Raw genomic sequence first — 14,985 nt, 5'->3', positions numbered from 1 at the left:
GAGAAATGGCCTAAAAATGGAACTTTAAATTATAATACATTGCTACAATTAATGTTGGTTTTGAGGGGGCCAGGAAAATGGGATGAAGTACTATATACAGATAGGGATCTGGCAGAGCTAATTTCACATCCTGTCTGCCACTCCGGGTGGTTTCTTAAAGTGAAAAACCTAATTTTGGCTTTGGAAAAGGACAGAGAAAACCAGAAAGCTAAGCTGAAGAGATGTTGTTCAGCCTGTGATATTGGGAGAATGATGTTTAAAAGTTGAATCAGGAAAATAAATAATAGAAAAATTATATATATCACAGATACCTCTGAGAGGAGCATCCTCTATACCTGTCCTATCAGATATTGATAAGGAGGAGGAGATTCTGTCACTGGCAACAAGCAACAAAACCAGAAGTGCTGTTGCAGAGGCAGACATCTGTAACCCCTGCAGAGCAGGGTGAGCAGCTGTGAGAAGAAAAAAAAAAACAACGAAAAAACAAACAAACAAACAAAAAAAAACAAAAAAAAAGAGGGAAAACCAAAGGGGAAAGGAGGGGAGCTCGAGCAGCTCCTGTGTTTGAGCACGGAATGAGTGCTGGGGCAGGCAAACAAGTGGGAACAGATGTTGATAGACGGGACTGAGGGGTTGTTGAATGTTTTGAAACTGGAGGAGGAATGTCGGGCAAAGGTGGGGGAAGTGGGTTTTTCTCCTATGGGACCGGGTGCTGTGGAGAGTTTTTGCCCTGGGGGAAGAATGCCATGGACAAAGGACCTGGGGAATCTGCCCTAGTAGATCCACTGATTAAATTAAAACTAGAGACCAGAGGAAATAAAGTGGAATTTTAGTGGATACAGGAGCAACTTATTCGGCGTTCATTCAGAGGGAAAAGAATTTGTTACAGATGTGGGAGCTACTGGCCACCAAGGAAAAGAAGAAAAAAAAAAAAAAAAAAAAAAAAAGCAAAAAGAGGCACAAATTGGAAAAAAAGCAACATTTAAAGAAGGCAAAATGGAATTAAAGAGTTAAAAATCAATTAATTGCAGTTTTGAGTTTATCTTTAATTCAACAGAAAAAGCAAACAGGAGGACCTCCCTGAAATAGAAGAAATCCTTAATCCAGGTATACCTGGGAATATGGACATCTGAAGTTCCCGGTAAAGCGAAAAATGCTTTGCCTGTTAAAGTAGAAATAAAAAAGGGGGCCTGCCCAATTAGAATAAAACAATAGCCCCTAAAGTTGCAGGAAAGGGAATTAAAAAAATCATTAATAAATTTTAAAATATAAATTCTTAATTGAATGTGAATTGGAATACAATACTCCTATCTTGCCAGTAAAGAAAAGTTGCAGATTGGTTCAAGATCTCAGGAATCAACAAATTTGTAGATGATATTCAGTAATAGCTAATCCGTATTGACTAAACCAAATCAAAAATGATTTGCCGTCTTGGATTTAAAGGACTCTTTCTTTTGCTTACCATTGGCCAAAGAAAACCAGAATTTATTTGCTTTTGAATGGGAACATCCTGACACAGTAAGGAAAACCCAATTAACTTGGACAGTATTACCTCAAGGGTTTAAAACAGTCCAACAATTTTTGGAAACCAGTTAGCACGGGAATTAGAGTCATGGAAACCACCCACTCAGACGGGGACTCTGTTACAATATGTGGATGACTTATTAATTGCTACTGAAACAAAGGAAGAATGTATCCAGTGGACGGTGGGATTATTGAATTTTCTGGGACTGAATGGTTATTGGGTAACCAGACAAAAGGCCCAACTAATCCAAACCCGAGTTTTCTACCTAGTATGACAGAGAAAACTTGGAACTGCTAGAAAAGAAGCCATTTGTCAAACTCCACGACTGACAACCATCAAGGAGCTCCAGACGTTCCTGGGAATAACTGGATGATGCAGACTTTGGATGCATGATTATGGTGTTCTGGTAAGACCCCTATGTGAACTGTTAAAAGAAACCCCTCTCTCTTTGGAATGGACTGATTCAGCAGAGGAGGGCTTTAGAAATTTAAAAGCAGAGCTAATGAGAGCTGCAGCTCTGACTTCTGGATGTGACTAAACCCTTTTGGCTATATTCCTATGAAGAACAGGGAATAGCTTTGGTGGTCCTTACTCAGAAACTAGGACCCTGTAAGAGAACAGTGGTGTATTTTTCAAAACAGCTGAATGAAGTGAGCAAAGGATGGCCCGAATGCGTATGAGCTGTGACAGCAGTTGTCATGAATATTGAAGAGGCCTGCTTACTGTACTAGTGTCCTGTGTTGTATCAGCATTCCTGGAACAGAAAGAAGGCCACTGGTTCTAAATATGCATTTGCTGTGGTCCATGCACATGGTGCCATCTGGAAAGAACGAGGACCTTTGAACACACAGGAGAAACAGAATAAACATGCTACGACTACTGAGAGCTGTTCAGCTACCTGAGGAAGTAGCTATTATGTGTTGTCAAGGATATCAACAAGATGAAATTTGGCTGATTTTAACAATCTAAACTCATTCCCTTAATCCCTGACGGCAAACTAACAATTGAGAAATCTAAACCTAGAAAATCAAAGGAGGATAGAAAATTTATTGAAGATCTCAGAGGAGGAGAGGAAAACAAAGAAGATTGGGTTCAGATACTTGATGGGTGAATTATAATCCCCTGTAACCAACTCTGGATGGTAGTTCAGGAGGAACATAATAAAACTCATTGAGATAGCAAGTCTTTATACATATGAACAAATTGAAGGGTGTTAACGAATACTTTTTTAGGGTGGCCAGAAGCATTCCCTTGTAGGTTTTGGAGTACCAGAGGCTATCCTATGTAAAAATTTTATGTGGAAGACCATATCGGTCCCAGTTTAAAGGAGAAAGTCTTCTGGAAGTGGGAGAAGTTTATCTCCTAAAATTTCTGGTCAATCTGGGAAAACAAACAAACAAAAAAATAGAGTGATTCATGGGTGTCAATACGATGTTGCAATTGTAATCAACATATATAGTTAAGTAGAATAGTTAAAACGGAGCGATTATTGATATTAATCCCCTATACCTGTACCATGGTCCAAGCCATAGAAAAAAGAAACTTCAATACTGGGTTCAAATACGAATGTCTGGCTCACATGGGCAAACAAGACTGGGATTACTGATTTTTGTCCGACCTTGGCACAGGTGGAAAATCCCTTTCAAACGTGCCTAATTGGTATACCATACTTGAACCCCTTTGATTTTCGGGGATGGGTTAGGAATGACTCGATTCTAAATCCTAGCACAGTGATCAAAATGGTCCAGAGAGCTCATGGAACCGACTGGACAGTTGCATCAGTGCAAATGGAAAAAACTTAAATTACTCCAACTCTTGGGATCTGACAAGACTACTCAGAGCTTTATAACTTAATACATGGTCAAGCAAAGTCCCTAAGACCAAGGTAACTAGTGGGAAGACATGGTATGATACAATACCTAAAGCTCTACCCCCAGGATATTTCTTGATATGTGGAGACCGTGCATGGCCAGGGATTCCTACCAAACCCTTTGGAGGACCATGTTATCTAGGTAAATTGTCCCTGTTTGCAGCCTCCAAAAGGCATTTAGTCCAGGACATGAAGGACAACCTCCGCAGAAACAAACGATCCATTGGGCAATTAGGCCCGAATTGCGATTCCACTTTAATCTGGAATCACACAGCAAGATTTTTGGTGGCATTATTTGTACCAAATGTAGATGCGGGGAAAGCATTGGCAGATATACATCATTTGGCATGTTGGGCAGCTAAGCAATTAAATATAACTTAAGACATGCATCTTTACAAAACCAAGCAGCAACTGACTTTTTATTATTGGCTCATGGACATGGTTGTGAGGATTTCGAAGGCATGTATTGCATGAACTTATCTGACCATTCTGAATCAATTCATGCTAAGCTGCGAAAATTGCAGGAAAATATGCAAGAGCTTAGAATTGTTGGAGGCAGATTGGATGAGTGGTTAAATAACTTAGGAGTTACTGGATGGTTCAGGGACATACTGAAACAAGGCCTTTTAATTATGGCTATAGGATTACTCATTTTAACGATTGTACCTCGTATAATACAGTCTATATCAGAATCACTTCATAAGTCGATAAAAGGAACATGGATAGCTCTGTCATGAATAATATAGTAAAAGAATTTACTAACTTTTAAAAGAAAAGGGGGGATTGATGCAAAGGGTTGACCAATGTACAGGGGGGTAGTGCAGGGGGGGTAGTACAGGGGTTGTAGTACAGGGGGGTTGGACGGGGAATTGTGCAAGGGGGTTAGAGGAATTTGTTTGCTAGAGGAATTTGTTTAAACAAATAGACTATCTGTTGTAAATGCCTGCTAAGCAAAACAGAGGCCTCCGGTCCTGTTAATGAGCAGATGCCTCAAACCTCAGGTCCTGTTAATGAGCAGATGCCTGAATCTACTGATAAAGGGAAAAGCAGAGGATTTATGGCTGGGAAACTGACCAAACTCTACTGATAAAGGGGAGAAGCAGAGAATTTACGGCTGGGATAATGACTAAACTCTAAGGCCACATGTAAAGACTAGAAAAGGTGAAAAGTGCAAGAAGAGGAAGACTCATTTACTTCATCTTGAAGACCCCTGCCCAGAAGAGGAAGACTCATTTACTTCATCTTGAGACCCCTGCCCACGACCGGAGGGGGGCACTGCGCAGGCGCAGAGGACCTTCTGGCTCATTATAATACGAAGCGGGGATAGGAAATGAATATGTATAGGCGTATTGTGTAACCTCATGAATATATATAACTTTAGAGAATAAATGTAGAGGGAAACAACACTGAGACACGCATATCTTTGAGGAATTATCCCTATGCGTCTCAGCGCTGAATAAAAAGCATACCTACTTTACAACTTTTAACGAGTTGTGGCGTTTATCCGCGCATCAATAGTATAGAGCAGAGATGTAGTACAGAATAGTAGAGAGCAGCAGACTGGGAAAGGCAGGGCACTCTGGAGGTGGGGATTTACCAGAATATTATAAACCACCTGTGAGACAGGAACCACCACAAGAGGAAAGTGGGGATTCCGAATCAGACACCCCTCCAGGCAGTCCAGTATCCTCTCATACCCGCGGAAGGCAAGGGCAGGAAATACTGCAAGCAGAACAGGATGGGCAGACAAGGAGTATCCTAAGCTAGCAGATGTTCGGGAGTCCCTGTCCCCAAACTAACTGATAATTAGAAGGATGGTAAGAAATAGTTCACTCTTGTTAGTAAGACTACTAAATTCTGTTATGACACCACAGACATACAACTCAAACATTGTTCTTTATCTCAGACCTAAGTGAAGTTAAAAGTATTTTAACCCTATGTTTTCCAGGCAGTTGCTTTCCTTATATCACTCGGTACCGGCAGGCCCGCGGGGGGAGCCCCACCGTAGGACGGCACCATCGCCACCGGAAGCCCAGCGCCGCCATCTCCCTCCGGCCGTGGAGGCGAAAGCACCGCCCGTCGCTGGTCGCTGCCGTCACGGGGCAGCACCCCCCTGGTGCGCCGGCCCAGGCGTTGAGGGCGGGCCTGGCCGGGCCGCAGGGAGCGGGGCCTGACCCGGTAGGGCTTGGCCCGGAAGCCCGCCCCCCGCGGCCGCGTGAGCCTCCCTGGCAGGGGCGTGCTGCGGGGCCCGGTGCTTTCCGCTGCACGCCCCTTGGAGCCGGGGTCCCTGCTCGTCGCGGAGCCGCTAGCTCCCGAGCCGCGCCGCTGGTAGCGGTCGGTGAAAGCCCAGCTGGCCTGACCCTCTTCGTTTCTTTCCCCGGAGCGGCGCCGGAGATGCTCATCCACATGGATCAGAAGGAGGAACTGCGGTTGTCCCGCTCCTGCGAAGGGAAGAGTGCTCTGAGCGGCACCTCAGGTAAGGGCCGTCAGTGTGAACCCGTCATGAGAAAGAGTGCTCCGGGAGCACCAGCGCCCCCAGAATGTACAAGGGCGGAGGTGCTGGGTTGGAGCAGGGCCCGTCCAGCTTCACCTGCTGCCTGTGGCGACGGTATTCATAGCGCCACAGGGCACCAGGCTGGGAGGGATCTCAAGGATCATCCAGTACAACTTTTCCAGGCAAAGCATGACCTGGACTGGATGTCCCAGTGCCCTGTCCAGCTGAGTCTTTAAAGCGTCCAACACTGGGGAGTGCACCACTTCCCTGGGGAGATTATTGCAATGGCTGGTTGTTCTCACTGGGAAAACTTTTCCTCTTGTGTCTAACCAGAATCTGCCCAGGAGTAACTTGTACCCCTCGTCTTTTCCATGTGACTCCTTGTGAAAAGGGAGCCCCCGTCTTCTTCGTAGGCACCCTTAAATACTGGACTGTGGTGATCATGTCTCCCCCGAGCCTTCTGTTCTCTAGGCAGAGCAAGCCCAGCTCTCAGCCTTTCCTCATACCGCAGGCAGCAGGCCCAGCCTTTGATCAAGACCCAGAGAAGGGCAGACAAACAGTGATGTGTCCCTGTATCCTTTCACAGGCCTGAGCCGTCTGTGGCTTCACAAGCTCCTGAACTAGGCCCATAATGTCTCAAGATCTATCTTCTTGCCTTCTCAAGCTGCGCACATTGTAGCAGCCGTGGCAGCTTGCAGCAAGCAAGGAGTTCCCCAGCTTATTTAGGTGATTTATGAGTTGCAGCCTCCTTTGGTTTGTTTTGAAAGTGCCTTTTCCTGCTGGCACGAGTTCTTAATTCAGACTAGATGGTGCAGGATAGATGCCAAACCACCCCACAGGCCACTTGTGTTTTTATAGTCCTCTGTGATACCCCCTATCAGCTGTACCTTTTCCCAGCAGAATGGGCAGTTGACTCATCTCCTATACAGAAGCTGCTCTGTGCCTCTGATGGTTCCTGTCATGCCTCTGTCTTCCTCAGCTCTGCCAGAGTGTCTCTGACATGGGGGATCTGTCCTCCCCCTTGCACGCAGTCAGAATGCGGGGTTTGAGAAGCAAGGCAGAATTACATTCTCTTTTCCTCTCTATTGTTTTCCCCCCAGCACTTATTGATGCTTGACTGGCTGTATTGTGTGCCTAGGAGCTGCAGTTTTCATCCAGCTGCTCAGACTCCAAGGTGCTATTCCAGAACGATATCTAGAACATCCTAATCCCAGCTTGGTGTAAGTGCAAGCTGTAGAGGCTGTTCTCCTCTCCGGGTCTTTGTTTACTTGCAGTGAATGTCCCCTGTCACCTGGTTGTTCAGTATTTCAAGGCTGTGCCACAGTTTGTAGTCAGGTTTTTTGTCTTTAACCCTGAGGAACACAAAAACATCAGCAAATGTTTCCACCTCCTTTTCCCTTCTTTACTGCCCTGTGAGGTTCGTTCATGCCAGAGTAGCTTAGCTTCTTTACCAGTTTTAGCGAAGGATGAATGTCTTTTGGGAATGCCTCTGGACCCCACATGTCCCTTTTGATAAAGCTGGGAACATCTCTGAAGAACTCTGAGTGGTTTGTGAAGTGAGATATATCTTTCCAAAGGCTGTGCCAGGTCTTCCCCAGCCTGTCCTCTTGTCATCTGTCCATTAATTCAAGCAGTAAACTTTTGCCATTAGATTCAGGTTCTGGTGAAGCATGCAGGGCAATTTGCGGCATTTGCTCCTGTGAACACTCTGAAAAATCCACTGTGTAGTTTGAAGGGAAATACCATGTCCTGAATGCAGGATATAGCAGAATGTTTTATACTTAAAGTCAATCTACGTGCTGAATTTTTAGCATTTGGCCCCTTGCAATTTGCCCTGTCCAAAGCTTCCATTCCTGCCTGTGACTTGTCTGAATTCTCATTTTATTGCAGCTGATGGTGGGATTGTGAGCACAAATGAAGACAATGCCCATCAAGACATCCCCCGGCCAGTGGAGCCCAAGGGTTTCTGCTCAGGACTCTCCGAGGAGAACAGTTCCCAGGGTCCTGCACAGGACCCTGTTCTGCCACGCAGGTCCGAAAGGATTCAGAGTTCTCTGGGGAAGAGGCCAAGCCGAGCGGCACTGTGTGGAAAAAGCTCCAGGAGGGTGCCGGATGTTGTCCAGCAGAGAAACCCTTCCATGGGGAAACTGACGATACATGGGGAGTGTGGGAAGAGTTTCCAGGTGAGCTCCAACCTCATCCAGCATCAGGGAATCCCCACTGGAGAAAAACCCTTCTCCTGCACCGAATGTGGGGAGAGTTTCAAGTGGCGGTCACAACTCGTCCAGCACCAGATGATCCACACAGGGGAGCGGCCCTACGAGTGCCCCGAGTGCGGGAAGAGGTTCCGAGAAAGCTCGAACCTGATCCGGCACCAGGTAACCCACACCGGGGAGAAGCCTTACAAATGTGGCGAGTGTGGGAAGAGCTTCTCTGACAACTCGCAGTTAATCCAGCACCAGTGGGTGCACACTGGGGAGAAACCCTACGAGTGTAGGACCTGCGGGAAGAGCTTCAGCGTGAGCTCGAAGCTGATCCAGCACCAGGTAACCCACACTGGGGAAAACCCCTACAAGTGTGCTGAGTGCGGGAAGAGCTTCTTTAGGAACTCTCAGCTCGTCCTGCACCAGCGGGTGCACACTGGGGAGAAACCCTACGAGTGCGTGACCTGCGGGAAGAGTTTCAGCGTGAACTCAGCCCTGACACGACACCAGTGGGTCCACACCAGGGAGAAGCCCTACAAGTGTGCCGAGTGTGGGAAGAGCTTCTCCGAGACCGCGAAGCTCATTCTGCACCAGCGGGTGCACACGGGGGAGAAACCCTACGAGTGCAGCACCTGCGGGAAGAGCTTCAGCTTGTCCGTAACCCTGACACGACACCAGCGGGTCCACACTGGGGAGAAACCCTACGTATGCAGGACCTGCGGGAAGAGCTTCAGCGAGAGGTCAGCCCTGACACAACACCAGCCGGTCCACACCGGGGACAAGCCCTATGAGTGCTCAGAGTGCGGCAAGAGCTTCAGCGTGAGCTCAAAGCTGATCCGGCACCAGGTAACCCACACTGGGGAGAAGCCCTACAAGTGTGCCGAGTGCCCGAAGAGGTTCTCCGAGAACTCACAGCTTGTCCGGCACCAGCGGGTGCACACTGGGGAGAAGCCTTACAAGTGTGCTGAGTGCGGGAAAAGCTTCTCTGACAACATGCAGCTCATCCGGCACCAGCGGGTCCACACTGGGGAGAGGCCCTACGCCTGTGCCCACTGTGGGGTCAGCTTTCGACAGAGTGGCCACCTCACCGAGCACCTGCGCATCCACACTGGGAGGCGTCCCTACGTCTGTGCTGAGTGTGGAAAGGGCTTCAGAGCGAGCTCATCGCTCTTCCGGCACCAGCAGACCCACAGGGTTGGGGAGCCCTAGGTGGGGGGAGTTTGGGGAGCAGTGAGGTCTGATACCCTGGGAGCAAAGCCCGGTGTCTCCCACTCCCATTGACCACTGTGCTTGTGGAGGGTGAAAGCAGTTTCTTCCTAGGAGAATGAGCCCACAGAGGTGAAGAAGAGGAGAGGTGGTGGAGGGAGCTGATTGGAGGTTTGGGGCAGGTGCCAGAAGGAAAGTGCGTGACTCTTTTCAGTAGTGGGCAGCCCCAGGATGAGGAGCAGTGGCCATGAACTGAAACAGAAGAAGTTTCACCTGGACATGAGAAAGAACTTGTTCTGTTGCAGTGTCAGAGCACTGAAGAGGCTGCGTAGGGGGATGTGGAGGCTCCCTCTCTGGGCACATCCAAGCCCTGCCTGGACACGTTCAGGTGCCTCTGCCCTGGCAGGGCTGGGACCGGGTGACCCCAGGGTCAGCTCCCATGGCTGGTGCCGCTCGCAATGACCCCACACAATAAACGTCCGTTGAACGCTGCCGCGTTGCCTTCCATGGACTGCGCCTGCGCGGGGGCTCGTGCCGTGTAAAAATTACTTTGTGAGGCCCCGTTTCCAGCCCCCAAAACCTCCCCGTGGGAGGAGGAGAAGGTGTGCAGCTCTTCTGAGGTGAGTGCCAGGTTACCTTTGTGAAGGCTCTTCAAGCTGCTAGGCCTGGGGTTCTGGGGTTTGTCTCCACTGCAGTGATGCTTGGGTGGGTGCAACCATGTTCTGCTGCTGCTCGTTAAAGCAAGGATGCAAGGTCTGCATGTGGGGAAATAGCCTGAAGTTGTAAGCTGGTTGAACAGCAAACTTGAACTCTGTACCACCTGGATGTTTGCAAATTACTGAGCTTCTCCGAAGAGTGTCAAAAGCAAAGCCAGGGCTTCAGTCCTGCTTCCCTGCCACAGCAGTGTCTACTTCGTTCAAAAGGCACTGGATTGTGGGGATTAAGTGTCTTCCTACCCTGAGAAGAATGGCTGTGCATCTTGAGCGTGAAACTTGCTGTGGAAATGTGTCTGGGGCAAACTAACTGCTGGCTAGATGAAACAGGGATGTTTTCTCTGAGGGTTTGAACACTGTTATTGGGAAAGAAATGTTTGGAGTGCTGAGGTGTTTTGTATTAAGCCTTGTCTCCAATTTGTAGCCCCACTATCCTGCCTCTTGTAGTTGTTGGATTCCTCCCAGGAGGCTTCTGGTAGGGCACCGGCAAGGTATGTGTTTACCCTGAACATTCAGCCAGGTCTTGATGAGCAGAGCTCATGAAGCAAAAGAAATGACATTCCAGCCTCTGCAGTGGAAGAGGGCAGCTGCTCGAGCCACCTGCTTGTTGATGATGAAAACTCCAGAAACTCGCCAACACAGTTTTCAAGCTGACAAGCAGGTATTCTTTATTGCGGCGCCGGGAGACACGGGGGATAGCTCCTCCAAGCATCTCTCTGCTGAGCATCAACCAGGCTGTGATTATATTGTCCTTAAACATACATGTTCCTTAGATTACATACATTACATCATACTTTTAGAGAATGCCTCCTGTGTGCCTACAAAAATGTGGTAGTGGGGCTTCGGACCCCTGGTGGTTATTTCTTCATCACATTGTTTTAAGATCGTTGTCTTATCAGTCGTATCTGCATACCTGCAAAACCCCCAAGGCTGAGAAACCCCACCCTATTTCTCATAGGAATATAGCCAAAAGTGTTTAGTTATGTGCGGGACCCCCAGAGCTGGAGCTCTCATGAGCTCTGTCTTTAAACTTTTAAATGTTTCTTCAGCTTGATCTGTCCATTTTAGAAAGGTTGGATTTTCTTTTAGCAGCTCGTATAAGGGTCTTACCAGAACACCATAATCATGGATCCAGGGTTGGCACCATCCCGGCATTCTCAGAAATGTCCGGATATCTTTAACTGTGGACGGTCACGGTGTTTGAGAGATTGCTTCCTTCCGAGCTGCTCCAAGTTCTGGTTGTCCTCCTGTTACTTTGCATCCTAAATAAGATACTCGAGTTTGAATTAGTTGAGCCTTCCATTTAGATACCCGGTATCCATTTAGCCCCAGAAAGTTTAACAGTTCTACAGTCCATTGAACACATTTTCTCTCAGTTTTGGTAGCAATTAACAGGTCGTCCACGTACTGTAGTAAAGTTCCTGTCTGAGTGGATGCTTCCCAGGATTCTAATTCTCGTGCCAATTGATTTCTGAAAATGGTTGGACTGTTTTTAAATCCCTGAGGTAACGCCGTCCAAGTGAGCTGTGTCCTTCTTCCTTTTTCAGGGTTTTCCCATTCAAAAGCAAATAAATTCTGACTTTCTTTGGCCAGGGGCAGACAGGAAAATGCATCCTTTAAGTCCAGAACGGTAAACCACTCCTGATTAGTATTAGTTTAGTCAATAAGGTATATAGATTAGCTACTACTGGATGAATATCCTCCACAATTTTGTTGATTGCTCTGAGATCTTGAACTAATCTCTAACTTTTCCCATCGGATTTCTTTACTGGCAAGATAGGAGTATTATATTCTAATTCACATTCAATTAATAATCCATATTTTTTTTTAATTATTTCTTTGATTCCCTTTCGATCCTCCAATTTTAAGCGATACTGTTTTATTCTAATTGGGCAGCCCCCCTTTTATTTCCACTTCAACAGGCAAAGCATTTTTCACCTTACCTGGAACTTCAGATGCCCATACTCCCAGATACACCTGTTTAAGGATTTCTTCTATTTCAGGGAGGTCCTCCTGTTTGCTTTTCTGCTGAATTAAAGATAAACTCAAAACTTCAATTAATTGATCGGTTTGGACTCTTAATTCCATTTTGCCTTCTTTAAATGTTGCTTCTTGCCCTAATAAAAGATTTTTTGAGAATTTGGCATGCATAAAAATTTATGCATTCCGATTTGTTTTCCCAGTTTATACTCTACAGGTTTCAGAAAGAATGTGGGTTTGGGGTTTTTTGTTGTTTTTTTTTTGTTGTTGTTTTTTCATTGTTTTTTTGTTGTTTTGTTTTTTTGGTGACTAGTAGCTACCACATCTGTAACAAATTCTTTTCCTCTGATTTAACGTTGAATAAGTTGCTCCTGTAACCACTTAGAAATTCCACTTTATTTCCTCTAGTGCCTAGTTTTAATTTAATGAGTGGATCTGCTAGGGTAGATTCCCCAGGTCCTTGTCAGTCTAGTTCCAATTCAGTCACCGGAGCCACACCATGGAGCTTCCCCCAGGGCAGTCTCACTTCCAATGTCCAAACTCCTTACAGCATGCACACTGATTCCATCCCACAGGAAAATTCAATCTCTCACCTCTGCCTGACATTCCTCCTCTACCTCTGCCTCGTCCTCTCGCATTAGTTCCTCCACCAATTTCTACTTGTCCCAAAGCAGTCACTGTAGGCGTGCCCATAGCACAACTCAGCTCGCTCTTCTCTATCTGTTCCCGATTCCTGTACGCTCTCCACGCTTCTTTAACATTCTCAAGTCCTTCTGCTCTGTTGCCAGTGACAGCAACCTCTTCCTCCTTATCAGTAACAGATGGAGCAGTTGCCGAGAGTGCTCCTCTCGGAGGTACCTGTGATACATAATCCCCCGACCTGTCTTCCCGATTACTCTGTCTAGGTGTTTGTTTTTTGTTTTTTTTTTTAACTTTAAACATAATTTCCCCAATATCACAGGCTGAACAACATCTCTCCAGCTTAGCTTTCTGTTTTTCCCTGTCCTTTCCTAAAGCCAAAATTAGGGATCTGGCAGAGCTATATTAATTTCACATTCCGTCTGCCACTCTGGGTGGTTTCTTAAAGTGAAAAACGTATCTGCATGCATCACTGCATCCCATTTTCCTTGTTGCCTTAAAAGTAACATTAATTGCAACAATGTATTATAATTCCGAGTTCCAGTTTTAGGCCATTTCTCCTGATCCTCCAGAGTATACAATGGCCACCATTGGTTACAATATTTCACCAACGTTTTTCTTATTTACTGAGCCCCCAGGAAACCCTCCCAGTTCTTTCCAATGTGCCAAAATGCACCCTAAAGGACTCCTTTTCAAGATGTCTTCACTCTGCCAATTTCCCATTGTCAGTCTTGCATTCCCACACACACACGGGATCCCACAGGCACACTCCACACAGTTACAACACTTGAGACAGAGACTAAAATTCTGTCGAACAGCAACCATTAACAGTTATAACGGTCTGTCACCAACACCAAAATCACAAGACCAAAATCATCCAACCCAATCACCATTTTAGTCTTTATGCAAGATGCCCCCTGCACCTTACAGACTATACAAAAGAAAAGAATACTTTTTATGAGGATGGTTCTTGTTTGCTCCCACAGTGATCCGAATGAGTCAAGGGGTCCCTCCAGGTAAAACTCCTGAGGGCCCTAGGGAGACCTGTCCTCATTGGGTCCTGCAGCCGAGCAGAGAGGATCCCATCTGGGGTGCCAGATTGTTTCAGAGAAAACTCCAGGAACTCGCCAACAAAGTTTTAAGTTGACAAGCAGGTATTCTTTATTGCGGTACCGGGAGACATGGGAGATAGCTCCTCCAAGTGTGTCTCTCCCAGGCATCAACCAGGCTGTGATTATATTTTCCTTAAACATCCATATTCCTTAGATTACATGCGTTACATCATACTTTTAGAGAATGCCTCCTGTATGCCTACAAAAATGTTGTAGTGGGCTTTTGGACCCCTGGTGGTTATTTCTTCATTACTTTGTTTTAGGATCCTTGTCATATCAGTCGTATCAGTAACCACCAGGCGGTTCTGGCAAAGCTTATCTTAGTAATTTCCTTTTCTCTATAGTTGCTAACAAAGCCTAACATCCTCGAGGTTCCTTGTTTACAACCCTATTCTTCAATTAACCCCATTCTTCAGTGAGTAAGACACGTCCTCTTCCAGGGCAGCAAACCCGGGAGAAATGAGGGCCCTGAGGGGTGACCGTGTTGTGGGCTTTCAGCTACCAGTTTCTGAATAAAAGGGATGTGTAATGGTAAGAGATGCAGTGATTCTTACTTCCCTTCCTCTGAGTTCTCATGTGATAGCCTAGTACTGAAAAGGACAGGGGTTTGATTTGTGCTGACTTGTCTCCTGAATTCACGGCTCATCATGTCTGTGCTGGATGGTACTGGGAAAAATCTCAGCTTCCATGTGGTCCTGTGTATGTAGTGTCCTCAGTTGAGCTGAAGGGACTGGTGCTTGTCTTTTTGTGCAAGAGCCAACTTTGTTATGTGAAAAGGCCAAGGTTGCCTTAAGTGGCATTCTAGTAAATGCTGTTACCCTCAGCGTACCGTGTATTTCTCTCTCAAGTACACAGTTCACCCCTGAAAAAACTTCAGTCCTACTGTCGTGGTTTAAACCCAGTCAGGTAACTTGTTCACTCACTCCCAGTGAGTGGTGCCAAGCTGACAACAATCGAGGTCCGTGTCCCCCCCCCACCGGGGTTCTCCCCCACTCCCGGAGGAACGGGGAGGAGGATCGAAAGAGTGCAACTCCCACGGGTTGAGACAAGAACAGTCCAGCAACCAATGTACACAAATCACCACCGCTACTATCAACTACAACAGTGATAAGGGAAAATAACAAGGGAAGAGAATACGATACCACCGGCCAAGAAGACGAGTTCCACCCGGAAGCCCGTGTCCTTCCGGGTAACTCCCAGTCACCCCCCACCCCGGCCATGACGTGCTGTGGTATGGAATAC

General features: G+C 46.7%; 2 protein-coding genes across 3 annotated transcripts in view; both read left to right on the top strand.

Moving 5' to 3' along the window:
* LOC133279586 (zinc finger protein OZF-like) overlaps positions 1–9,440 on the top strand; it is a 53,387-nt gene extending 43,947 nt beyond the window's left edge. The window contains exons 1-4 of one of the 2 annotated variants that reach the window (XM_061473447.1): positions 5,570–5,871; positions 7,780–8,233; positions 8,402–8,833; positions 8,918–9,321. In XM_061473447.1, the coding sequence (XP_061329431.1) occupies positions 5,790–5,871; positions 7,780–8,233; positions 8,402–8,833; positions 8,918–9,302 (1,353 nt within the window). In that variant the 5' untranslated portion in view covers positions 5,570–5,789 and the 3' untranslated portion in view covers positions 9,303–9,321. The other variant, XM_061473445.1, reaches the window with a different exon arrangement.
* Positions 1–14,985, top strand: part of LOC133279591 (heme oxygenase 2-like) — a 230,566-nt gene that overhangs the window by 33,153 nt on the left and 182,428 nt on the right. The window lies entirely within an intron of this gene.

The sequence above is a fragment of the Pezoporus flaviventris genome, unplaced genomic scaffold (genome assembly GCF_033815535.1).
Source record: "Pezoporus flaviventris isolate CSIRO_AGI_PZ_B2104156 unplaced genomic scaffold, CSIRO_AGI_Pfla_v1 ptg000078l, whole genome shotgun sequence".
NCBI classification, from domain to species: Eukaryota; Metazoa; Chordata; class Aves; order Psittaciformes; family Psittacidae; genus Pezoporus; species Pezoporus flaviventris.
The sequence above is the reverse complement of the archived record's forward strand: the minus strand, read 5'-3'. Positions and strand labels throughout refer to the sequence as shown.